The 27,167-nt window shown below is 39.2% G+C and overlaps 1 protein-coding gene across 1 annotated transcript in view; it reads right to left on the reverse strand.

Annotated features, from left to right (window-relative positions):
• LOC150074941 (nonsense-mediated mRNA decay factor SMG9-like) overlaps nt 1-27,167 on the reverse strand; it is a 314,293-nt gene that overhangs the window by 81,973 nt on the left and 205,153 nt on the right. Inside the window, exon 7 of the mRNA XM_090388997.1 lies at nt 23,909-24,009. Within this exon, the coding sequence (XP_090245123.1) occupies nt 23,909-24,009 (101 nt within the window). The remainder of the gene's footprint in view (nt 1-23,908; nt 24,010-27,167) is intronic.

Genomic DNA, 27,167 nt, shown 5'->3' on the forward strand with positions numbered 1-27,167 from the left:
TTTTAAAGAGAGCAGAAGGTAAGTGAAATCTAGATGCTGCAGAAGAGATTGTGCTTAGCAGCAATGAAGAGAAAGAAAATTCAATGAACGTAGATTATCTGACATATAAGTATCACAACTTGTAAGGTAAGACGTTTATTCAGTTATTACTATTTAAGTTACTACTATTATAAAAATAAAGTTAAAATATTAAGTTATTACTACTACAAAAATTAAGTTTCCGATAGTTATAAAAAAGGTGTATTTTTTAGCGGTTTTGTAATGCGGTTTCGCATTACACGAGATTTTGTAGGAAACTTTTTTTTTTTTTTTTTTTGTGGTGGTTGGCGCATAGACTTCTGTGACCATAATGCACCTCCCAAGGTTTTTGCAGTACTCTGATCCAAGCCCAAGGCGGGAATCGAACCCGCGACCTTTGGGTTGGCGGGCAGGCACTTTACTCACCCGGCTAGCCCGGTCGGCTTGTAGGAAACAAACTACCGTGTTATATGATGGTTATCTGTTTATATATATATAAAAGTTTTAATAATATTAATTTAATTAAGTATGCATAAATGGATGTGAAAGTTATACAAGGTGACAGTAACTATAAGGGCAAGGAAAGTAGAAAAAGAAGAGTAGTAGATTAGTGAAATGTGAAAAAATTTTAATATCCTAGAGGTTATGATGAATTACGTAAATTTATGGGCTGAATTTCCAAGCCAATATAAAGTGGGGGAACTTTAAAGTAAAATTAGTACAACAAAATATTAATAAAATGCAAATAAAATAAAATGGTATAGGTGTCATCAGATATGGGGGGGGGAACATATTTAGTAAATGGTGATGCCAAAAAATGCTTGATCTGATGTCAGCTGAAATAAATATCGATACATGATCAGTACCTGTAGACAAGGGTAGATCCATGGTAGTGTTGAACAAAGATTTTTAAGCTTTCGCTATTCTTTTCAAAGATGATTATTAAGAAAAAACGCCCTTAGTCTATTAAATGATAGCATTAGCATTAGTAGAGGCATATGATGCAAGAAAGTAAGCTTATGCAGCATCAGCCAAAAAAAAAAAAAACTGCTCCCATTTCACTCCTCCATTCGTTCCAAATACCTGTCCAGTTAAGCGTTAAATTTATTTAGGTTAATTATTGTATTAAATTAGTCTACTTATAGGGTCATTTGCAGGAACCCTTTGGGTGGCTGGAGCAACGAGTTAATGAATTAATTCAGAACTGGTGTAAGAGCGGAAAAATATCTGAGGTTTCCTGGAAGTTGCACGAGTCGGGTTGTCATCTGCCTAGATTTCATGGTTTGGCTAAGGTAGGTAAGGTTGGGGTGTCCCTTAGGCCCATTGTGTCATCTGTGGGCAGTCCGATGCATGCTTTATCCAAATATTTGGCTGAACATGTATCACCCATAGTGGGACACTCGGATTACACCATTAAGAACAGCAGTGAGTTCAGTTTGTCCATGCCCAAGAGATAGAAGAGGGGGAGATTATGGTATCTTTCGACGTTGTTTCTTTGTTTACATGTACACTCATTGAACATGGTTTGGATTGTGTGCAGAAGGCTTTGGTTAGGGATAATACTTTGAAGGATAGGATAGCCTTAAGTGGCGAAGACATTTGTGAAGGTGTTGGATTGTGCTTGTCTAGTACCACGTTGTTTCACAATGTTATGTACCAGCAGGTCCGTGGATTGGCCAATGGGTTCACCTATTAATGCAATTATAGCAAATTTAGCCTTGGAAGAGTTTGAAGATAGGATGTTGGGGTGCTCTAGTCCAACCCCATTGAGGATGTGGAAGAGGTATGTTGATGACATGTCCACAATAATACAAAGGGGATATGAAACTGAAGTACTTAATTGGTTAAATAATGGCTCACCCTACATTCAGTTTAATTAACCTAATAAATTAGGTTAATTTATTAGGTTAATTAAACCTCTCTGTAGACATGTATGTCTACAGAGAAGGCTGACACGTGAGAACCAAGGTTTATAGCAAACCGATGTGTCGTGGCCAATACACACACTTTAATGCTGCTCAGACCAGTTGCCACAAAATTTGTGTGGTCAAGGCCTTAATGGGTAGGGTGTGGCCCCATTGCTCTTCATCTGGGGAGAGGGACAAAACCAAACGGGTTATGGCTGAACTAGTAATGTGCGGTTACCCCAGAGCATTATTGAAGGATGTTTAAGAGATATAAGTAGCAGTCATAGGAATGTTTTTACACCTGTTGCCACCACGTACATTCCCAACTATCCAGGCATCTCGGAATCCATCACTCGTGTCAGGTACGCTGTGTGCAGCTTCTGGGTTGTAGACTGTGCATGGTAATATTCGCAATTAAGGATCTTATTGCAACTAATAACACTAGTGGGGTTGTATACAAAATTATCCTGGAAAAGGCCTAAAGTTGGGCAAATTCATATCTTAGCAATAAATAAACTCATACACCAACAATTAGAATAAGTATTTTACTGTAACTGAAAATTTACAAATTAAAATAAAATAAATAAAATTACTACACTATGTATTTACAAAAACTAATATTATAGTAAATTAAATTATGTACATTGTGAAAACATTAAAACTGTAATAAAATCCTTGCAATAAAAAATACAAAAATAAACCGGATTAAAAACGATAAAAACCTGGAGCTTTCAGAAACATCGGCTTCCTTCCTCAGCAGTAACAAAACTTCCTGCAACACTTCCTTATATAACAGGCTCAAGGTGGTGGTAGATGACTTTCATCAACCGGTGAAATACCACCACTTTGCTTACTGGAGGCTTGAAGTGGTGAAACCCATGTTCAGTCTCTAGAGCAAAGTTTCCGGCATCCCCCTCCCCCACACTTCTCCTTCAACCCATGCACGGTACTAAGTACTATAGGTTTTGATACCTTTCGTGTTTGGGGGTTTTCATAAAAAAAAAAAAAAAAAAGTACTTATTCACATGGTTCAGTCGGCGCATGGTCTGAACTGGAAGCGGAAACAGCTCGGGAGGTGTCAAGCAAAACCGTTCATCCATACTTAGGACAATGGTTTCAAACAGGGGATGCATACGCGTACCTCTGTCCCTATTCATATTGTTGTTGGATGAAGATTCGTAAGCTCTCGAGCCATTTACAGTCCCAGAACCAATGCGCTCGATCCACAATAACCGCATCCTCTGGGGAGATTTGATGCTGCCTCTCCCAAAAATGCTCGGCCACAGCAGACTTGTTGTAATCAGCGGTTTTTATAGCATTTGCATGCTCCCCCAGATGATCCTTAAGCCGTCATTTTGTCTTGTCCACATACAGTCCCCACAATCCGGGCATTTTATCCTGTATACCACTCCACTACTCAGGTCCTTTGCTACTGGATCTTTTACCCGGGACACAACTGTGTGCAACCTCCACCCGGGAAGCTGCACACATCGTGTTTTATAACCATGCAAAATTCTCGCTAGACGCTCAGTAAGGCCCAGATAGTAAGGAATGTATGCGGTAGCCACAGGAACAAAAGGTTCCTGACGGTTGGACTCTGTTCCTCTACTAAATCTGTGATGCTCTGGGGGTATCTGCATTTTCTAAGGTCTGCTGTGACTCGTCTAATTTCACATTCTTTGTCCTCAGAGGTAGTATAGTGTGACCCTGCTCTATCTAGTAGAGCTTTTACCACACTATTGTCCAGCTTGTGCTGAACTATAATGGGTGTACTGGCCTCTGCACACAGGTTTTTTAAACACTGAAGTTTTAAGCCTAGGGCCTATCCTAGAGACCAGTACATTCAAGAATAGAAGGGTACCTCCTGTCTCCACCACTGAGGTAAATTGTATAAATTGGGAGAAGCTATTAAAGCCAATGGAGTGCATCATCCTCTCTCCCCTTCTGGACCACGGTAAAAGTATCATCAACGTCCTCTTCCATTTCTTTATGGGGAAACTGACATCCACCAAAAACCCTGCCCTCTAACTCCTCCATGGCCAAATTGGTCATGATGGCGCTAATGGGAGATCCCATGGCTGTACAATGAACCTGTTTGTACATAACCCCTTGGTACACCATAGTGGTGCTGGGCAGACAAAGTTCCACACCAGAACAAATATCCTCTACATTTAAAAGTGATCCATTACCCAAAGAGACATCATGACTTAACGCTTTTCTAACACAATATATTCGATGTTTAATTGGAATGCATGTGAATAGTGACACAACATCAAAAGAAATCATGCTCTCATTTTCATTTACAATCAAATCTTTCACAAAACCCACAAATTCCTTGCTGTCTTTTATGACATAGTTGGACTGACCCACTATAGGCGAAATCTATTTAGCCACCATATCATTTATAGGAAGCCCCATATATGCTTTGTCGGGGTACTTGGCTAAACTAATTTCCCAGGCAGGTTCAGCCCTAGCTGAACCTGCCTGGGAAATTGGGCATGATATTATGACTAAAGAAGCTGTGATTATAGATGAAACGCATGGGTTTTGGAACCAGAAATGGTTTGAGAGTCTAAAGATATGTTCGTTTGGATGCTATAGTCTTAAAGGGATAAGGGCTGTCATATTCATCCACTTTTTGAAGGCCTTATCCTAGGGAGAGAAGAACGTTTTGGAATGGTTCATTCCAGTACCATTTCCGGTTCCAATACATGGGAAGTGGAACAAACGCAAGTGCCATAGCTCATGTTGCATACCTGCTGGTGACATATAGGTGTGGTGTACATATACAGATTGTTGGATAACCACCATTATTGCCGAGGAAGGCGGCTGCTGCCACCGAAAGATATGGTTTTAGTGGTTTTTAATCATTTTAATCATCTTTTCAATGCTTTTATTTTTCATTCTTGTTATAATATTATTTTATTTTTATATACAGCTTATACAGTCACTATATTTATTTAATAAAGGTATTCTATTGATTTGAGTTAGTGTTCTAGTAGCATTATAGATGAATCTGTACAATATCTTTACAATTAAAATGCAATTGTGCAGTGGAAATAAAGTCTCATCCCGAAAGCAAGAGTAAAATCAAATCAATTCCACTCAAGTTAGACCAGTTCTGAAGGGGGTTAATATCCCCCCCCCCAAACAGTATCAATAGTCCAAAAAATCCCTTCAAGAAATTATTTGAAAAATAGTGATTTCTGCAGTTCGGAATGTATTCACCAAGGGGCACCAAAATTATCCAAAAAATAAGTAATTTATTCCAGTATTCATGGTAGCAATCTGTGATTATAGAATAATTAGAGAGATAACTATAGCCATGCAAAGGCTAGCCCAAAATCTTGAAATTTTTATATTTATAAACAAAGTCCATATATGTTTTAATAACAGATTATGGTTGTGTAGGAACAGAAAAATATTCAGACTCGGCTGACAGCCCAACAAGCCTAACTCAGATAAAGGGGAGGGCCTTGAAGAAATAACGACTGTCAAAAAGAAGCCCTCTGTTTGCTCTCACTGCAAAAGTGTGTGTGTGTGTGTGTGTGTGTGTGTGTGTGTGTGTGTGTGTGTGTGTGTGTGTGTGTGTGTGTGTGTGTGTGTGTGTGTGTGATGGAGGTTTAATGATGCATAAGCTTCTGGGGCTATACTGCGCCTACACTACAAAAGTCAACCCACAAATGCGCTTACAAATAAATTATTAATAAAACTATACCTAACAATATAATAAAACTATACATATCAAGGAACTGCTAAATATAAGTCAGTACACAAAGTGTGCGATTACACTGAATCTCACTGAGATTCATGCCAATGTATCGAGAGTTTTTAATCCAAAATAGTTCTCAGTAGAGTAAGCCTTCTTCCGAAGGCCAAGTTTGAGAAATTTTGTAAAGCCATAAAACAAATCTCATTCTGAATCAAGAGATCTACATTGTCTTCACAGATCTCAGGAACAATACTTTACAGTTCAGTTCTAAACTCTTTGTATACATTACAATAAAACGTTTCCACTCTTCTCATTCACCAAAGAAGCGATCAGGATTATTCTAAAAACAAAGCTTGAATAATCCGTTTTTTAATGATCCATGCCCATCAAAATAAAAAACAGATCCTTTCGATAAAACCAAAGGATCTGTATTTTATTGACCATGAAGAGTGCATCTCCAATAAATTGTTGAGTGGTTTGACAAGTTTCACTGGTCGCCCATGTGTGTTTCCAAACCTCCAAAAAGTCAATCCAACGTTTAAGTTTTCCTTGTTTAATATGGACAGCAGGGACACTTTCTACCTTCAATATCCTGGCTGAAACACCTTTCTTTAAATTGTATGACATCCCTTTATACATTATGTACAGATTAAATGGGATTATGCCAGATATATACAATTTAAATATGGTTGTTATACCATTTATCACCACCCATGTCAAATGGCTGCACTGCCTTAGATTTAACAGGCTTAACTGAGGGCAAAACCCATTCCCCAAAATCCTCTCCTCTCCAGTCTGTCCTTTGGCCTTTGCTTTGAGAGGCAAATTGTAACAGGTACTTGTACTGTGTGATTAGATCATACTTTGGTAATCGACAAATTAAGGTATTGGCACATCTTGTTTACTCTAGATTTATTTCCAGAGGGCACCCTGAATGCTCTGTCCTTTGGGCCCCCTCTTTTAGAACTATGTACTGGATCAATGGTTGATATCTTCTTCTCATCTTCCAGACACATAGTTAGCATTACATTAGCATTAGTAGTAGGTAGTAGTAGTGGCATGTGATGCAAGAAAGCATGTGTATGAGCTTATGCAGCACCAGCCAAAAAAAATCAAAAAAAAAATCACACCATTCCCTCCAAATGCCTGTCCAGTTCCTCCTTAAATTTATTCAACCTATCAAACTTCCACAACGACAGATGGAAGTTCCAGCAATTCACCACCCGCTGGCTAAAGGAAAATTTCTGCACATCTATTCTACATCTGTCTTTTCTTAATTTGAATTTATGCCCCCTTAGGTTCGTAATCTGAACAAGTGGAAGGATCCCATCAGAATTCAGCGTACTCAACCCATTCAAGGTCTTATACACCTCAATCAGATCACCACACGGGTGCCTAGTCTCCAGCCACTGCAATTTGCAGAACTTAAGCTTCTCTTGGTAAGAGGATCCCTTCATTCCCCTCACCAATCTTGTTGCCCTTCTCTGTACACACTCAAGTAAATCTACATCCTTCCTAAAATGAGGCCTTCACACCTGTATGCAGTACTCAAGGCATGGCCTGACCATTGCCTTATACAGAGGGATAATCACCTCCTTTTCCCTGCTAAAAAATTCCTATATATCATTGACAAAACCCCATGACCTACCCTGGCAGCCTGTCTGCATTACTCAGAAAACTTCATATCTGCCTGCATAATTACTCCCAGGTCGTTTTCATTTTCTACCACCTTAAGTGTAGTACCACACAGTTGGTACGCTTCTCTGGGGTTACTTCTACCCATAGGCATTACTTTGCATTTGTCAAGGTTAAACTTCAATTGCCACTTCTTAGCCCATCTGCCCAAATTATCTAGATCCTGTTGCAGTAGCACACTGCCATTACTGTCATTAACAACCCTGCCAACCTTTGTATCATCTGCAAACTTTGACATTAAGCCTGATATACCTCCATTATCAATATCATTGATAAATATAAAAAACAGCAGTGGACCCAACACCGAACCCTATGGGACTACACTAATAACATTAGTCCACGAAGAGCAGCACCCATTGATTACCACCCTCTGTCTTCTCCCACTTAAACATCCTTTTATCCATTGTAGCAACTTACCCTTAATACCATTCTGCTCCAATTTCTTTCATGCGCAACAGTGTCAAAAGCTTTCCTGAAATCCAAATATATGATATCAAAATTATTTTTTGCATCCAGTTCCTTTGTAACCACATCATAATATCCTATCAAATTTGTCAGACAAGACTTTCCCTTAACAAACCCATGCTGTGTCTGAATTATTGCTGCAGTTTTGTCTAGATGATCCTGCAATGCATCTTTAACCAGTGACTCCATTATTTTACCCGGAACAGAAGTTAAACTAAGTGGTCTGTAATTATTCGTGTCACCCTTCGATCCCCCCTTTGTGAATTGGGGATACATTTGCACATATCCAGTCCGTGGGAACCTCCCCTGAGTCCAAGTATGCTCTCATAATTATGGCTAAGTTTTTCCTTAGTTGCTTTGCCGCCTCCTTTAATATAACTGGATAGATCCCATCCACCCCAGGTGCTTTTCTTATGTTTAACTTCAACAATTTCTCCTCCACTTTGCTCTCAGTTATTACAAAATCATTAAGTATCCTGCTACAATTTGATAACCTTCTGCCATTTTCAAACCATAATAATTCCTCATGTGTGAATGTAGATGCAAAATACTCATTCAGTTTGTTTGCTATCTGAGCAGAATCATCAACAGTCGAACCATCGATGTCAAGTGGACCAATCAGATTGATCCCCTTCCTTTTAGAGTTTATATAAGTAGAGAAATCCTTGCTGTTTTTCTTAGCATCTTTTGTCAAGGATTTCTCCTAATCTGCCTTCACCTGCCTAACATCCTTTGCGACCTGATTACAGACTAGCTTATATCTGCCATAGGCTTCTGAGTCGCTTGGTAATTTATATGCATCCCATGCATTTTTCTTCTCTGTTACAAGTCTCATTAGTTCATTAGATAACCATTTAGGCCTAAACCTTGAACAATATTTCTTAATAGGTATGAAACTTTTAGTAGCAGCCACAATTAATTCCTTGAATGCTTCCCACTTAGAATTTACTGTTGATAACATCGTCAGTTTATCCCACTGTACAGAATTTAAAAACTTTCTGAGACCACTGTACTCACCTTTAAGGAAGCAAACACCCTTTCCTTTACCCCTAATGGTAATTATATCTTTAAGTAAATCCCACATCAGTACACTGTGATCACTGCCACCTAGTGGTTCCTTTATATGCAAATTCTTAATACACGAATGATCACTGCTGATAACCAGATCAAGAGTATTACTCTCTCTGGTTGCCTCTCGAACATGCTGCTGCAGAAAACAATCATCCAATAAATCCACAAAAGTCTGACTAGTGTGTGTGAGTGACCAACCCACAAGTTCCAGTCAGTATCTGGGAAGTTAAAATCCCCCATTATAAGACATTCTGATTTACTGGCCCACTCTATTTCTCTGTATAATTGTTCATTGTACTCATCAGAGTCATTAGGCCTACAACACACTCCTACTCTTATTTTTGCTTTTGCAGTGCTTATGTTACACCAAACTGACTCAACAGTGTACTGTTCATCTATATCAACTGGGTGCATTTCTTTTGATTTTATGTTTTTCTTAATTAACAGCATAACACCTCCTCCCTTTCTATCCTTTCTGTACACATTGTACTCCCCAAATTCCAGTTCTGGCTTCCTTATATCTGTGTGACACCACATCTCTGCTATCACAACAATATCCCCCTTTGATGTCTTGACCAACACTTCAAATTCATCAAATTTATTTACCATACTTCTAGCATTGGTATACAATGCTAGATGCTGCATAAGCCAAAAAAAAAACACGCTCCCATTTCACCCCTCCGTTCTTTTCAAGTACCTGTCCAGCTCAGCCTTAAATTTATTTAGATTTTCAACTTCCACAACAACGGATGGAAGTCTATTCCACTAACCAACCACCCGCTGGCTAAAGGCAAACTTCCGCACATGTATCCTACATCTGTCTTTTTTCAATTTGAATTTATGCCCTCTGAAATGATTATTCTGAGCAAGAGGAAGAATTCCATTAGCATTGAGCATGCTCAAACCATTCAAGGCTTTATACACCTCAATCAGATCACAACGCAGGTGCCTAAGTCTCCAGACACTGTAATTTGAAAAATTTAAGCCTTTCTGCGTAAGAGCAACCCTTTGTTCCATTCACTAATCTTGTTGCCCTTCTCTGTACTTGTTCCAACAGCTCTACATTCTTCTTAAAATGAGGCCTCCAGACCTGTATACAGCACTCAAAGTGTGGCCTGACCATTGCCTTAAATAGGGGGATAATCACCTTCTTATCTCTGCTAGAGAAATTCCTGTATATCATTGACAAGACACTATGAGCTACTCTTGCAGACCATCTGCACTGCTCAGAAAACTTCATATCTCGGGGAACTTCATAGTTCCCTGAGGAGCTGTTGTTGCGACCAACAAATTCCTCCAACTGCACTGATTCTGTGCTATACGAGCAGCATCGCAAAGTGTCAAGCCCAGAAGTTCACTGATACCATACTTCCACCTAGTTGCAGGTCTTCCTCTGCACCTCTTCCCCTTGGTTATTCCTTCCATTATATTCTTTAACAGAAAGTTTTCCCTTCTTACTGTATAACCAAAAAACGTGTTTTCTTTTGTTGATGCTATGAAGAGGAATTTTAGGCCTGCCAATTTTATTCAATATCCACTCATCTGTTCTTCGATCCAAGTAAAAAATACAAGAAATACACAGTATTCTCCTATAACACCACATTTCAAAATATAAATTTTTAGTAGTTTACACCAACCTTGCATTGAAATAATAAAACAAAAAACAAAATCAATAGTTTAATATAATTAAACCAGTATTACAAATTTACAATAAATTACTATTTACAATAAGTATATAAAACAAAAAGAATACCATAAAATTCAATAAAATATACAGAATTAAAAGCGCTAAAATCTGAAGCTTTTGAAGCCATCCTATTAAACTGGTGCTCCAAGTTCAACAATGGATTTTTGAATCCATTGTTGAACTTGGAGCGCCAGGTTAATAGGATGGCATGGAATACAGCTGGCTTAAGAATAACCAGATTTCTAAAGAATGGTATTGGTCATTGCATGCTACGGGAAGCCAATTACTGAGGTTTTATGGACTGCCTAAGATACATAAAGTGGGTTTTCCACTCAGACCCATTGTTTCGTTTATAGGCAGTCCCACATATGCATTATCTGGTTTCCTGGCCAAATTGTTGGCACCAATAGTGGGGCTCTCTAAGTTTAGTGTTAAGGACAGCAAGGATTTTTGTACATTTTATTAGAGAACCATCTATAGAAGAAAATGAAACCATGATATCTTTTGACGTGACACCTCTGTTTACATGTATTCCAATTAACCATGGGGTATGCTGTGCACACATGGCCTTACAGAAAGATGTCACCTTAAGTACTAGGATCCAACTAGACGTGGAGGACATTTGTAAAGGTATAGAATTACGTCTGTCAAGCACCACTATGGTGTTTTGTAACACTATGTATAAGCAGGTTCACGGGGCAGCAATGGGCTGCCCCATTAGTGCGATTATTGCTAATTTGGCGATGGAGGAGCTCGAGGCTAGAATATTTAGTGATATGGTTCTCCCTATGCGTCTGTGGAAAAGATATGTAGATGATACGTTCTGAATTATTCGAAAAGGGAGCGAAGATGAGGTTTTGAATTTTCTTAATGGCTTCTCCCCATTTATACATTTTTCCTCGGAGGTGGAAGAAGGAGGGGTTTTACTGTTCTTGGATGCATTGGTCTACAGAGAAGGCCCGTGTTTAAAGACTAGGGTTTACAGAAATCCTATGTGTAAAGGTCAGTATTCACACTATAATTCAGCTCAGGCCAACCATCACAAGAACAGTGTGATTAGAGCACTACTAGACAGGGCTAAATCACATTGTAGCACCTCCGAGAATTAAAAAAAAAAAAAAAAAAAAAAAAAAAAAAAAAAAAGAGTTTGAGCACGTCACGGTGGATCTTCTGAGGTGTGGCTACCCCCAGAGGATCATAAATAAGTATATCAAAGGAGAACAGAGGAGAGGTGAGACATTTACGCCAATAGCCACTGCACACATTCCCTATTATCCGGGTCTAACCGGCACCTCCGTAGCCAGGTTATTTGTTAGTTATTGTTTGTTATTTGGTTTATGGGAGCATTAGCAACTAAGGCCATATTGCTCCGGGATATGCGGTAGTCATTCCTGACCTTTCCGCATCCTCCGTATTTGGTGGTGACGGGCTCAAACCCCAGTCTAATCAAGAAGCGTGTGCTACGCACTGCTGCTCCTTCCCACCTGGCTATGGAGGCCCGTAGCCAGGTGGGCAGGAGCAGAAGTGCATAGCACACGCTTCTTGATCAGACCGGGGTTCGAGACCGTGACCACCAAATACGGATGATGCGGAAAGGTCAGGAAATGACCGGAGCAATATGGCCTTAGTTGCTAATGCTCCTAAAAACCAAATAACAACAACAAAAACCGGGTCTAACCAAGTGAATAGCCTGTGTATTATGGGATCATCAGACACGCTGTGTGCAACTGCCAGGACGTAAGTTGCACAAGTGAAAGATCCCATTCCAAAAGAAAGTGTTAAGTGGGGTCGTTTATAGCATTAAGTGCCCAGATTGTGGGGAATGTTATGTGGGGGGAAACAAAACGGCATCTAAAGGATTGTCTGGGGGAGCACGCGATAAGGAATGCAGATTATTGGGAGAAGCAACATCAAATCTCCCCTGCCAAAGCTATTACATCAACCGGGCGCATAGGTTTTGGGACCGCAAGTGGCTCGAGAGCTTGCGGATTAGTTCCATTGGGAGCAACATTAATAGAGATAGGGGTATGTGGATTCATCCTCTCTTTGAGACAGTGATCCTTGGAGGGGGATGAACGATTCCACCTTACGCGCTCTCGAGCCACTTCTGGTCCCGTTACGCATGAGAACAATGCACGTGTTATTGAATGGCGTGACATGTGCCGTGAACCTGCAGGTATTTAAGATTGCACTGCAAAAATAAAGCATACTGTTGAGAAAGAAGGCAGAGCCTTCAAAAGCTTCAGATTTTAGCGTTTTTAATTCTGTATATTTTATTTTTGTTTTATATACTTATTGTAAATTGTAATTTATTGTAAATTAGTAATACCGGTTTAATTTTATTGAACTATTGATTTTGTTTTTTATTTCATTATTTCAACGCAAGGTTGGTGTAAACTACTAAAAATTTATATTATGAATATGCCCAACCCCAGAGGCCTATCTGAAGAACCACATTTCAAAATGCCTCAATTTTCTTCCTGTCAACTCTTTTCAGATTCCATTCTTCACATCCATAAGTGGTGACTGGAAAAATTAATGAATCAATGATTCTCAGTTTCGTCTTTAGGGGCAGATCATGATTTCTCCATAATTTTATCAGATCAGCAACCAACATTTTAGCAATTATCTGTCGTCTCTTTACATCGTTTGAGCAGTCACTACTTTTTTAATTATTCTTGACCCTAAGTAATAAAATTGATCAACTTCTTTATCTTGCTCATTAACCTTCACTTTACTGGAATCTAGATTATCACCAATCACCATAATTTTAGTTTTGCACACATTCAGAAACAATCTAATTCAGAATTCAATTAGTGATTCTAAAGAAAAAAGGTCAGGTTACCCCCCCCTCCACTTCGTGTGGGATTCAACTTATACTCCAGAACCGATAACCCCCACCGTCTGTTTACTGAGTGAGCAACGATACAAATACCGTTACGGAAAATTTCATCAAACTTTTGGTGCTTCTCGTGTAGGCTTTCTTTACCTTAGCCCCAGCTTCCTACAGTTAAATTCAATAGCATCCGAATTCCACATGTACCTCGGATAAAATATTTAGGCCTGATAATAGATAACAGATTCTCATTTATCCTGCATGTTAAGATCCTGGCTGACAAAGTTAAAAAATTCACTACAATCGTTATTTGCATTTCAAGAAATAAAGGGGAATCAAGAAATGAAAGGGGAATTATCGTTGCTGCAGAACTAACCAGTGCCCTCCAGGTCATTTTCTGGCACAATCCCATTCAATCTGTACATAGTGTATAAAGGGATGTTATACAATTTAAAGAAAGGTTTTTCAACAAGGAAATAGAATGTAGAAATTGACCCTGAATCTTTAAATCTATCCAACCATCTTTAAACTGTGTGTGAAAGAATTCAAAAATTGAATGATGCTATTACAGCTCAAAGAAAGAATGATGCGATTACAACTCAGTGACTTCAAAGCTAACCTAGGAAAGGAAGAAGTTTTCATGGGTCTATTTAGGAGACAGCCTCCATGAAGAAACAAAGAGTAATGGTCTTAGAGTAGTACAAATTGCTGCTGCCAAAAACTTTAAGGTCATGAGTACCTGGTTTCCAAGAAAGAATATTCATAAAGGTACATGGAAAATCCCTGGTAGAAATCAGGTTAATCAGATTGATCACGTACTGGTCTCTAAGAAGTGGGCTACTGCAATTGAAAATGTCCATTCTTTTCAGGGCACTAGCTCTGATTCTGATCATTTTTTTAGTGGGAGCCAGACTGAACTATAAAAAATTCCTAGCAACAAGAGGAAAGGTTGAGAAACCTAGCGATGAAAAATACAGAAATTAAAAAATAGACTTATCAAAATTATCTGCGAAAAGATCTAAACCTCCCAAGGATTTCCTAATTCATTTCACAAATATACGTGGTCTCAATTCTAATCTCAACGATGTCCATTTCCACTTGCAGTCTGCCAAACCCCATGTACTTTTTCTGACAGAATCTCAGTTATCGGTTGATTCAAATACTGTTCATCTCAGATGCCCAAATTATTCGCTGTATGATTCCTTTCGCCTCAAAGGTGGTACTTGTGCATATGTCCGTTCTGATATTCCCTGTCAGAGACTTGGCAATTTGGAATCTCCTCTCTTTGATCTTCTCTGGCTTAAAATCTCTCTACCTCATTGTGTCAAATTCATCTGTTGTCTCTACTGTTCTCCCAACTCCACTAATCACTTGGAGCTCTTTGACTTCCTCTCGTTGCAACTTGACTTTCTCCAGTCCAACTTTCCTAACAGTGAGGTAATTTTCCTTGGTGATTTTAATGTTCACAACTCCAGCTGGCTTCCGTTTTCTAGTCACACCGACCCAGCATGTCGAGATGCTGAGGCTTTTGCAATTACTAATGACCTAGCACAGATTGTTCATTTACCTACAAGAATACCGGACAATCCTAATCATACAGCCAATACGCTTGATCTTTTTCTCACAAACAACCCTTCTAAGTACACGGTCGAAGTGAGAGGTCCTTTAGGCACTTCAGATCACAACTTGGTGATTGTCTCTTCTCCAATGGAACCTTTATCTCATGGCTATTCCCAACCTCGTGTTGTTTGGCATTACAAGAATGCAAAATGGGATGACCTGCGAGACTTCTTTTCTTCTTTTCCTTGGTCGGATTACTGTTTCAAAACTCCTGATGTCAACGTTTGCTCAGATCGTGTCAGTGAAATTATTCTTGCAGGAATGGAATCCTTTATCCCACACTCCACTTCAAAATCTCGTCCTTTATCTAAACCTTGGTTTTCCAATAAATGTGCTAAGGCTGTTCAAGAGAAGAATGTTGCATATCGTAATTGGCTTGTTTCTAATTCTTCAGTTTCATTTTCTGCCTACACCAAAGCTCGCAACAATTGTAAAGCAGTTATTAATCAGTCCAAACTAGAGTTTGAACAGGCTAAGAGTAGAAAACTTGCTTCTTGCCCTAATGGTAGCCGAGCATTCTGGTCTCTTGCCAAAGCTATTGGCCGCAACTTTTGCCCATCTCTGCTTCCACCTCTGACCAAACCAGATGGTTCTGTTGTCACTTCAGCCAAGGATAAAGCTGACCTGCTAGCATCCCATTTTTCTTCCAGCTCATGTATTAATGAACTTGGTAAAACACCTCCCACCATTCCCAACACGGTCCATTCAATGCCTCCTGTGGTCTTCCGTCAAAAGGATATCAGAAGGATTTTGATGAATCTTGATGCTAAGAAAGCTCCAGGTCCTGATGGTATTTCTCCACTTGTTCTCAAAATCTGTGCTCCTGAACTTACTCCTATTCTTTGCCGCCTTTTTTCACTTTCTTATTCCAAAGGTGTTTTTCCTTCTGCTTGGAAATTTGCTCATATCCAGCCAGTTCCTAAAAAGGGTGACAAATCCCTTCCATCCAATTATCGTCCCATTGCAATTACTTCTACTCTTTCTAAAGTAATGGAGAAATCAATTAACCGCCAACTCTTAAACTACCTAGAAACCTTCCGTCTGATCAACGATCGCCAGTATGGATTCCGTCGGTGTCGATCCACTGGTGATATTCTGGCTTATGTTACCCATTTATGGACTACTTCAATGGAAAGGTTCGGTGAAACACAAGCAGTTGCTCTTGACATCTCAAAAGCTTTTGATCGTGTTTGGCATAAAGGTCTTCTAAACAAGCTTCCATCTTATGGTTTGCCAACTGTTTTTAGTAATTGGTTATCCAGTTTTCTCTCTGATCGCTCACTGAGGGTGATGGTAGATGGCTCTCTGTCTTCTAACTTCTCCACTAATGCCGGTGTCCCCCAAGGTTCAGTTCTTTCCCCCACTCTTTTCCTCTTGTATATCAATGACCTTCTTCCATTGACTGGAAATCCTATCCATAGTTTTGCCGATGATAGCACATTGCATTCAACTTTCCATTTTGAGAAACCTTGCCCTGCTCAATCAGCTTCAACTTCTCGAAAATCTGCTACCAATTCCTTAAATGCCGATCTTCAGGTAATTCTCCAGTGGGGCAAAGACAACTTAGTTGATTTCAACCCTTCTAAAACTCAGTCTTGTCTTATATCTCTCAAAAAGGATTCTTCTGCTCCTATGCTTATCTTTAGTGACACTCCAATTTCTAGGCAAAAGGATATATCTCTTTTGGGGATTACCCTGACTTCTAATCTCTCTTGGCACAAGCACATTACAAATATTGCTTCCTCTGCATCTAAAAAACTTGGTTTTCTCTTTCGCTCTCGGCGTTACTTTTCTTCCAAACAGCTGCTCACTCTGTATAAATCGCAAATCCGCCCTGCCATGGAATATTGTTCCCACATTTGGGGTGGTGCCCCCAAAACCTCTCTCAGGCTTCTTGATTCCATTCAGAAGAGGGCAGTTAGGTTAATTAATGATTCATCTCTAACAGAGTCTCTCCACTCGCTTTCTCATAGACGTACTGTTTCTGCTGCATGCCTCTTCTACAGATATTTCCATGGGAACTGTTCTTCTGAATTGGCTTCTATAATTCCCGCTCTCTCTTTCAAAACAGTCCGAACACGTGCCGCCACCAGCCAACATCCATTTACTGTCCAACTTCAAACCCACAGAACCAACTTTTCATCTTCCTCATTTATTCATTCAACTGCCGTTTTCTGGAACAACCTTCCTTCATACGTATTTCCTGAAAATTACAATCTACAGAAGTTCAAGTCCAATGTCAACAAATATCTTCTTTCGTCTTCTCAACCTCCAACCCAAGCACGGTACTAAGTACTATAGGTTCTAATACCTCTCGTGTTTGGGGTTCACATAAAAAAAAAAAAAAAAAAGTACCAGGCAGAGTTCACCCAAAGACTACAGGAAAACAGTGACAAGACTGAAGAATGGACTTGCATTAAGGAATAAATTCTGGGTACGCATGCTGCACCCATGGGCGAGAACTCAAGACCAAGGAAGGAGTGGAACGTGAGGCCGAGAAGCAGTAGAATCGAAGAGATGAGCCAGGATTCATCTCTCTAATGTTCATCTCCGTGGCTAGGATGTGTAGAAAGAAAAAGAAACTTTGAAGGAGAAGATTGACAAAATGGTGGAACGCATCCTAGTTACAGAAAGAGTATTTTGAGAGCATCTTGACAGGAGATAAGACAGAAACAAAACAGCTATTGTGATATAAAAGTGAACTGAAGACCCTGGCTTTGAAGAAATTCGAAGTTATTAAGTGCTTAAAGAACTAGAAAGCACCAGGAGCTCACAGAATACCTGCATAGTTAGCAATAACATTAGCAGAGGCATATGATGCCAGAAAGCGAGCTTATGCAGCATCAGCCAAAAAAACCCTCCCATTTCACCCCTCCGTTCATTCCAAATGCCTGTCCAGCTCAGCTTTAAATTTATTTAGGCTATCAGCTTTCACAACAAAAGATGGAAGTTCGTTTCACCAATGAACAACCCACTGGCTAAAGGCAAATTTCCGCACATATATTCTAAAAATGTCTTTCCTCAATTTGAATTTATGCCCCCTCAGGTTCATAATCTGAGCAAGAATCACATCAGCAATCAGCTTGCCAAACCCATTCAAGGCCTTATACACCTCAATCAGATCACCTCGCATATGGCTACTCTCCAGCCACAGCAATTTGCAGAATTTAAGCCTTTTTTGGTAAGAGCACCCCTTTGTTCCCTTTACCAACCTTGTTGCCCTTCTTTGTACTTGTTCTAGCAACTCTACATCCTTCCTAACATGAGGTCTCCTGATACGTACACAGTAACTCATGGTGTGGCCTGACCATTGCCTTGTACAACAGGATAATCACCTCCCTATCACTGCTAGCATAATTCCCATATATCATTGACAAGACTCCATGACCTGCCCTGGCAACCCATCTGTACTGTTCAGTGAACTTCATATCTGACTGCACAATTACCCCCAGGTCTTTTTCATTTTCCACTTCTCTGAGTGTAGTACCACACAGTTGGTACATTTCTCTTGGATTATTGCTACGCATAGCAATACTTTGCATTTGTCAATGTTAAACTTCAATCGCCACTTCTCAGCCCATTTGTCCAACTTATCTAGATCCATTTGGAGTTGCATACTGTCAACGCTGCCAATCTTGTTATCATCTGCAAACTTGGACATTAACCTGATATGCCTTCACTATATCATTGATGAATACACAGAACAACACGGACCCTGGGGAACTCCACTAATTACATTCGTCCACAAAGAGCAGTGTCCATTGATTACCACTCTCTGTCGTCTCATACTCAACCATCCCTTTATCCATTGTAACAACTTACCCTTAATGCCATACCATTCCAATTTGTACAGTCTTCCATGTGCAATTGTATGAAAAGCTTTCCTGAAATCCAAGTATATGATATTAAAATTATTTTTTGCATCCAGTTCCTTTCTGACCATCGTAGTATCCAATAAAATTTGTCAGAGAAGACCTCCCTTTATCAAACCCATGCTGTCTCAACTATTACTGCAGTTTTGTCTATATGATCCTGTAGTGCATCTTTAACCAGTGATTATTTTCCCTAGAACACAAGTAAAACTAACATGTCTATAGTTACTTGTGTCACCTTTTGAACCCCCTTTGTCAAAATGCTGGTACTTTTGCACACCTCCAGTCCATGGGATCTCCTCTGAGTGCAAGGAAGTTCTCATACTTATGGCTAAGGGTTTGCTTACTTCCTTTGCTGTCTCCTTTAATATAACTGGATAGATCCTGTCCACCCCAGGTGCCTTCCTTATGTTTAACTTCAACAATTTCTCCTCCACTGTGCTCTCAACTATTAGAACGTCCCTTAGCTCCCTGTTAAAATTTGATAAACTTCTGGCATTCGCCTCCTTGAATAACTCCACTTGTGTGAATGTAGATACAAAATACTCATTCAGTTTATCAGCTACCTGAGCATGATCATCAATTTATCAACCCATCTAGGTTAAGTGGTCCAATCTGATTCATCCCTTTCCTTCTAGAGTTCACATAAGCAAAGAATTCTTTGCTGTTTTTCTTTGCATCCTTTGCCCAAGATTTCTCGTAATCTGCCTTCGCCTAACCTCCTTTGTGACTTGTTGTTGTTATTTGGTTTTTAGGAGCATTAGCAACTAAGGCCATATTGCTCCAGGGATATGCGGTGGTCATTACCTGACCTTTCCATATCCTCCGTATTTGGTGGTCACGGGCTCGAACACCGGTCTAATCAAGAAGCTTGTGCTACGCACTGCTGCTCCTGCCTACCTGGCTATGGAGGCGCCCTTTGTGACTTGATTACAGACTATTTTATATATGCTATAGGCTTCTGTGTCACCTGAGTTGCTCAAGAACGGTGGAGTGACACTAACCTCAACAGACAGAGCAAATGATAAATGATCTCTTTCTTTTGGACACATTTTCAAAGATTTTTAGGCTCATAAAAGCAATATGCTGGCTGGCTCTAAAGTAGTGGTGAGAATTTACAATGAACTGACGACTCTCTTTAACATTAATGCTGATGTTAGACATGGAAGGCAATGCACTCTCTACTGTAATAGAGAGTTTAGAGAATAGAGAATGTTTTGGAGGCGGCTGTCAGAAGATTAGAAGTGACCGGATAAAAACTGTGTAGGTCTGCGCATATGCTGACCATGTCGCTGTTATCAGTTGTTGTTGTTATTATTTGGTTTTTAGGAGCATTAGCAACTAAGGCCACATTGCTCCGGGGATATGCGGTGGTCATTCCCTGACTTTTCCACATCCTCCGTATTTGGTGGGCACGGGTTCGAACCATGGTCTAATCAAGAAGCGTGTGCTATGCACTGCTGCTCCTGCCCACCTGGCTATGGAGGCGCCTGCTGTTATCAGTAGGTCTACATGAGTAATGGAGTAAACAGTGGATAGGCTGGATAGAGAAGCACAAAGAAGAGGACTTAGGATAAATGAAGTGAAGACAAAATATATGGAAGTCCAGAGAATGGCAGATAACCTTGAAATTTTTCTACATGACCATTTGCATATAAACACGTTTGTGCATGCTGCATTCCAATAATACTCAAATCTGAGCCACATAGATGGTTACTGAAGATCTTGAGGTTCTGCATAAGGAGATAGCAGTGGAACAGACATAACTTAATCTTTTAATCCCAGAGAGTAAGCAACAAACCTCTGTCGCTGTTTCAAAGTCTACCAACACCAAAAAGAGCAGAAGTGGTGGTTTCTGCAGGAAACATTATGGTCATCTCTTTTTTTTGACATTCAAGGAATGGTTTACCAGTATAATGTGCCATGTCATACGACTGCTATGGGACTTTACTACATAACTGTACTGCACACTGTGCAGGATCAGATTCTTCACATATAACACTGTAACTGTATGCAAGTCAGTGGATCTGCATTATGACAATGTGAGACCTCACACTGCTCATACTGTCAAGTCCTCAGCCAGCATTAAAGTCAAATGTGTTCTTCATCCACTCTGCAGTCTGCACCTTGCACCCTGTGATTTTTTTTTTATTTCCAAAGATAAAGGAACGGTGAGGAAAACGCTTCTAGTCATCGAAAGTTGTGAAGACATTGCTCTCCTTGATCGCTACAGAGCACACTGTGTGTGCATGCCAGTACTTGTCAAGTTAGTGTTACTCGAAGAGGGTTTTTTTAGCCACAGGTCACTGATGATCATTTTGAAGCAAGTATCATGTCGGACATAGGCTGAACAGCAATATATGATTTGTTGTGTCAGATGGGGCTTAAATGCATCAAAAACAGTTAAAGAGATGAATGAAGCATAAGGTATTGGGTGTCTTGGTAGGATGGCCAAGCACAATCGACTCAGTGAATGCTGTAATGAGGATGCATCTGTTGCAGATAAATCAAGACCTAGTCAGCCTCCCTCCTCAACTCCTGAGCAAATCGCCTCAACCCCTGAGCAAATATGCCTGTGTGCATCGAAGATGCATACACACAGGCAAATTACACTTCATGAATTAGCTGTTAGAATGTCCATTTCATACTAGTGCTCACTATATTGTGAAATATCACCCAAAAATATCACAAATCTGTGCTGCTGAATTCCACACAATTTGACTCCAGAATAAAAACAGCAAAGATTAAACTTGTGCAAAGAAATGCTTGATAGTTTTAAAACTCAGGGTAAAAACTTAAATCTAACAGTGACTTGTGATGAAACTTGGATTTTTCAATATGATCCAGAGATAAAACAAAGTCGAGTGAGTGGAAGAAGCATTCTGATAGACCTAAGAAATTTTGAGCTTCTTGTTTCAGCTGACAAACAACTGGTTCTTGTGTTTTTTGACATAAAAGGCATTTTTGTTACACAGTCCAAAAATTAAATGATCATCCACTCATATATTTGGATTTCAGGAATCTTTTGATGGTTGAAAAAAAAAAAAAGAGTTTACAATTAGAGCAGTGTGGTATTATGGACAAGTTACTGCTATGGATAAAGGGATGGTTGAGTGGGAGAATACGTAGTGGTTATTGGCATACTGGCAATAATTCCACATTAACATACCAAATAAATTTACTGAATAATTTTACTTAATAATAAATATGTTTCATTAGACTCAGCAAATGAAGACTTGGGGATAATTGTGTATTCATATATGATTTTCTCTGAGCAGTGGAGGACATGGACAGTTTCCCAGGAAATGATATTTTTTCAATAATACCAGGATAAATAGGTGATTATCACATTATACAAGGCTATATCCAGTCATTACTCCAGAACAGAAAAAGCAGGATTGAGCATCAAATTTTTAAGCATGATTGTTGTTCCTTGGGAAGACTTTATGCTCACTTTCATAGCCATCGTACATGCTCCCCTACATAAATACTACTATAAATTTCAAATACAAACTCCAATATTTTTAAAATTTCAGGACTTAATATTAACATTTTCTTAGGGGGAGTATTAGTACCACCTTTAATTTGCAGTAAGTCATAATCGCCATGCATTAATCTCCCCATGTAAGGTATTGCCATGAAAATCACACATCACCATTAAATTTCTATACTGTACTAAAGTGTTTGCACAAAGATCATGTGGTGAGTGTGGTGATGTTTTGTCAAACAGTCTTTGAGTATAAGAAATTTTATCCCCTGAGGTATATTATTTGATAATCAAATGTGCCTGACATGTAATGTAATTATATTTATTTAACCTGCATTACATTTCAGTTATGTTTTATAAAAATATATATTAAAATACAGAAAAAAGTTAATTAGGTGCCAGAGGTTGAAATAAATTAAAATTTTTTTTTTTTCATTTTTCTAATCCAAAATAATTAAAACTCACGAAAAATATACAGATATGTTAAGCACTGGAATACATCAGCAGGGAGACTTCTATATACAGGCATTCTGTATATAGAAGCAGACCTGTATCAGTATCATTCTGTAAGTACACACCACCTGCCGGATGTAATAGCAAGGGTAACAATTACTTTTGATGTGGACTGAAATAGTGATTCACACAACTTTTCATTTATTTTTTTTGTCAACTGCAGTAATAATTTATCCCCCAATAAAACACTTCACTGCATTATATAGGAAATCTGTTATTTGATTTTTAGGAGCATTAACAACTAAGGCCATATTGCTCCGGGGATATGCGGTGGTTATTCCCTGACCTTTCCGCATCCTCCATATTTGGTGGCGATGGGCTCGAACCCCAGTCTAATCAAGAAGCGTGTGCTACGCACTGCTGCTCCTTCCCACCTGGCTACGGAGGCGCCGCATTATATAGGCATATAATGCAGTGAAGTGCATATAAATTTTCTGTTTATACTCAGGGATGACCACATGGTCAGAGGAGTTCACAAGAATACAAGAAACAGTGCCGTATTTAGCAGCCACAGGCCTGAACTATATTATTCATCCCCTATAACCCAAAGCCCAAATATAACAAATATTCAAAACAGACATTTAAGTAAATTTAATATCACAGCAATGAAAAAGTTATTTTACTCGTAATATTAATATCAATCAACCTTTGTAACTTAATGAATTTCACAATGAGTTTTGCTGACATTTTAATTTTACTGTGATGTCTATTTAAACAACAGTATACATAAATAGTAATACCAATAAATTGGCAAATGCTTATATATGTGTAAAAAAACTTACTTCCTAAATTTGAGTCTCTGAGCAGTGCAGGACATATACAGTATATATTGTCAATATATATGGACAATATACATGTGGCTTAATGGGTTGGAAAGTTGAAATTAAAATAAAATGACCCAAAAGGTATGAAAATTAATTAAGCAATTATGCAGCTTAAGCTACAATATTATTTAGTTGAAACAGTTTATATAAATAAACAGAAGTAATACACTGACATCATAATAAAATTTAATGTTCACGGACCTATCTGTGGATAGTACTTGCTTGATCCATTAGGCAGGGTTCCAGTTTCACGAAAGTTAACAAATATACTGGCCTTATGCATTTCTGCAGATTGAATAAACCTACAACAAATATTTTGGTAAGAAACAATTATAAAATTTAAACTAAACTTAACTTTTTAATATTCAGTATTTGCCTTTTGCAATAAAATAATTATAGAATAGAACCTAAAAAAAAGAGATTATTTTCTCTCATTATTCAAAATTTCTTCATTGCATTTGAGAGAGAGAGAGAGAGAGAGAGAGAGAGAGAGAGAGAGAGAGAGTGTGTGTGTGTGTGTGTGTGTGTGTGTGTGTGTGTGTGTGTAAATTTGCTGTTTCTATTGCCTGCCTAACTCAAACTGCCACTTTTTTGGTGCATTCCAGGATATGTTCTATTGGCCAAAGAAAGGTTTCAGCATCAATTTCATATTCTAAGTATTACTGAAGAAAAAAAAAAAATTTGGATCAACACCAAATGTTCAATGTATATTTAGTTTATTGGGAAACTTTAAAATTGATTACAATCCCATAGTACCAAGCACAAGTTTCCCCCACAGAAATATATGAGGGGTGGTCAACAACATTTAACCTAATTTAGAAATATTTCAGACTTTAGCATTAGCAGAGGCATATGATGCAAGAAAGCGAGCTTATTCAAATCAACCAAAAAAAAAAAAAAAACACAAAACACTCATTTCACCCCTCCGTTCCAAATTCCTGTCCAGCTCTGCCTTAAATTTATTTACGCTATCAACTTCCACAACAAAAGATGGAAGTCTGTTCCACCAATGAACTACCGCTGGCTAAAGGCAAACTTCTACACATCTAAACTACAACTGTCTTTCCTCAATTTGAATTTATGCCCTCTCAGGTGATTATTCTGAGCAAGAGGAAGTATCCCATCAGCACTGAGCATGAGGAAGTATCCCATCAGCACTGAGCATGAGGAAGTATCCCATCAGCACTGAGCATGCTCAAATCATTCAGGGCTTTATACACCTCAATCAGATCACTTCGCAGGTGCCAAGTCTCCAGACACTGTAATCTGCAAAACTTTAGCCTTTCTTCGTGAGAGTAACCCTTCCTTCCATTCACTAATCTTGCCTTTCTCTGTACCCATTCCAACAGCTCTACATCCTTCTTAAAATGAGGCCTCCAGACCTGTATACAATACTCATGGTGTGGCGTGAACACTCTTATACAAGGGGATAATCACCTACTTAGGCCTGCTAGAAAAATTCCTGTATATCATTGACAAGACACCATGAGCTACTTTTGCAGACCGTCTGCACTGCTCAGAAAACTTCATTTCTGCCAACACAATTACCACCAGGTCCTTTCTATTCTCAACCACTGTCAGTGTAGTACAGAGTTGATACATTACTCTGCGGTTACTGCTTCCCATGAGTAGTACTTTACATTTGTCAATGTTAAACTTCATTTGCCACCTCTCAGCCCATCTGCTAAACTTTTCTAAATCCTGCTGCAGCATCGTACTATCATTAGGTTCATTAGCAACCCTGCCAACATTCGTACCGTCTGCAAACTTGGACATTAAGCCTGATATACCATCATCAATATCATTTATATATAGATAAAACAACAATGGACCCAACACTGAACCTTGAGGGACTCCACTAATAAAATTAGTCCATGAAGAGCAGTGCCCATTGATTACCACTCTTGATTTCTCCCACTCACTCCCTTTATAGGCCTCCAGACCTGTATGCAGTACTCTAGGTGTGGCCTGACCATTGCCTTATACAAGGGAATAATCACCTCCTTATCCCTGCTAGAAAAATTCCTATATATCATTGACAATACACCATGAGCTACTCTTGCAGCCCATCTGCACTGCTCAGAGAACTTCATATCTGCCTGCACAACCACCCCCAGGTCCCTTTCATTCTCTACCACTGTCAGTGTAGTACCACGGAGTTGATATGTTGCTCTGGGGTTGCTGTTTCCCATATGTAGTACTTTACATTTGTCAATGTTAAACTTCATTTGCCATCTCTCAGCCCATCTGCTCAACCTTTCCATATCCTGTTGCAGTAGCATAGTGTCAGTAGTGTCCTTGACAACCCTGCCAACCTTCGTATCGTCTGCAAACTTGGACATTAAGCTTGATATACAATCATCAATATCATTTATAAAAACAGAAAACAATAATGGACCCAATACTGAACCCTGAGGGACTCCACTAATAACATTAGTCCACGATGAGCAGTGTCCATTGATTACTACTCTCTGTCTTCTCCCCCTCAACCACCCCTTTATCCATAGCAGCAATTTGCCTCCAATGCCACACTGCTCCAATTTGTGCACCAGTCTTCCATGTGAAACAGTATCAAAAGCCTTTCTAAGATCCAAGTATATAATATCAAAGTTATTCCCTGCATCCAGTTCTTTTGTGACTGCATCATAGTATCCAATCAAATTGGTCAGGCAAGACTTCCCCTTAACAAAACCAGGCTGTGTCTGAGCTATGACTGAAGTCTTGTCTAGATGATCCTGCAGTGCTTCTTTAACCAGTGCCTCCATTAATTTTCCAGGAACAGAAGTTAAACTAACAGGACTATAATTACCTGTGTCGCCCTTTGATCCTCCTCTGTGAATTGGGGTCACATTTGCACATCTAAAGTCCATGGGTACTTCCCCTGAGTCCAAGGAAGCTCTCATAATTATGGCTAAGGGTTTGCTTACTTCCTTTGCTGCCTCCTTTAATATAACTGGATAGATCCCATCCACCCCAGGTGCCGTTCTTGTATTTATCTTCAACAATTTCTCCTCCACTTTACTCTCAGTTATTACAAGATTCTCTAGCTTACTGCCAAAGTTGAATACACCTCTGGCATTCCCCTTGCTGAATAACTCCTCGTGTGTGAATATCGATGCAAAATATTCATTCAGTTTGTTAGCGACCTGAGCAGGATCATCAACAGTTGACTCATCGATATCAAGTGGACCAATCTGATTCATCCCCTTCCTTCTAGAGTTTACATAAATAAAGAGCTCTTTGCTGTTTTTCTTTGCATCCCTTGCCAAAGATTTCTCGTAATCTGCCTTCGCCTGCCTAACCTCCTTTGTAACTTGGTTACAGATCAACTTGTATCTATCATAGGCTTCTGTGTCACGTGTTAATTTGTATGTATCCCATGCTTTTTTCTTCTCTGCCATATGTCTCATTAGTTCATCTGACATCCACTTAGGCCCAAACTTTGAACAATATTTCTTAG

This window comes from Mastigoproctus giganteus, chromosome 14, assembly GCF_048544385.1.
Source record: "Mastigoproctus giganteus isolate SK-2022 chromosome 14, ASM4854438v1, whole genome shotgun sequence".
Taxonomy (NCBI): domain Eukaryota; kingdom Metazoa; phylum Arthropoda; class Arachnida; order Uropygi; family Thelyphonidae; genus Mastigoproctus; species Mastigoproctus giganteus.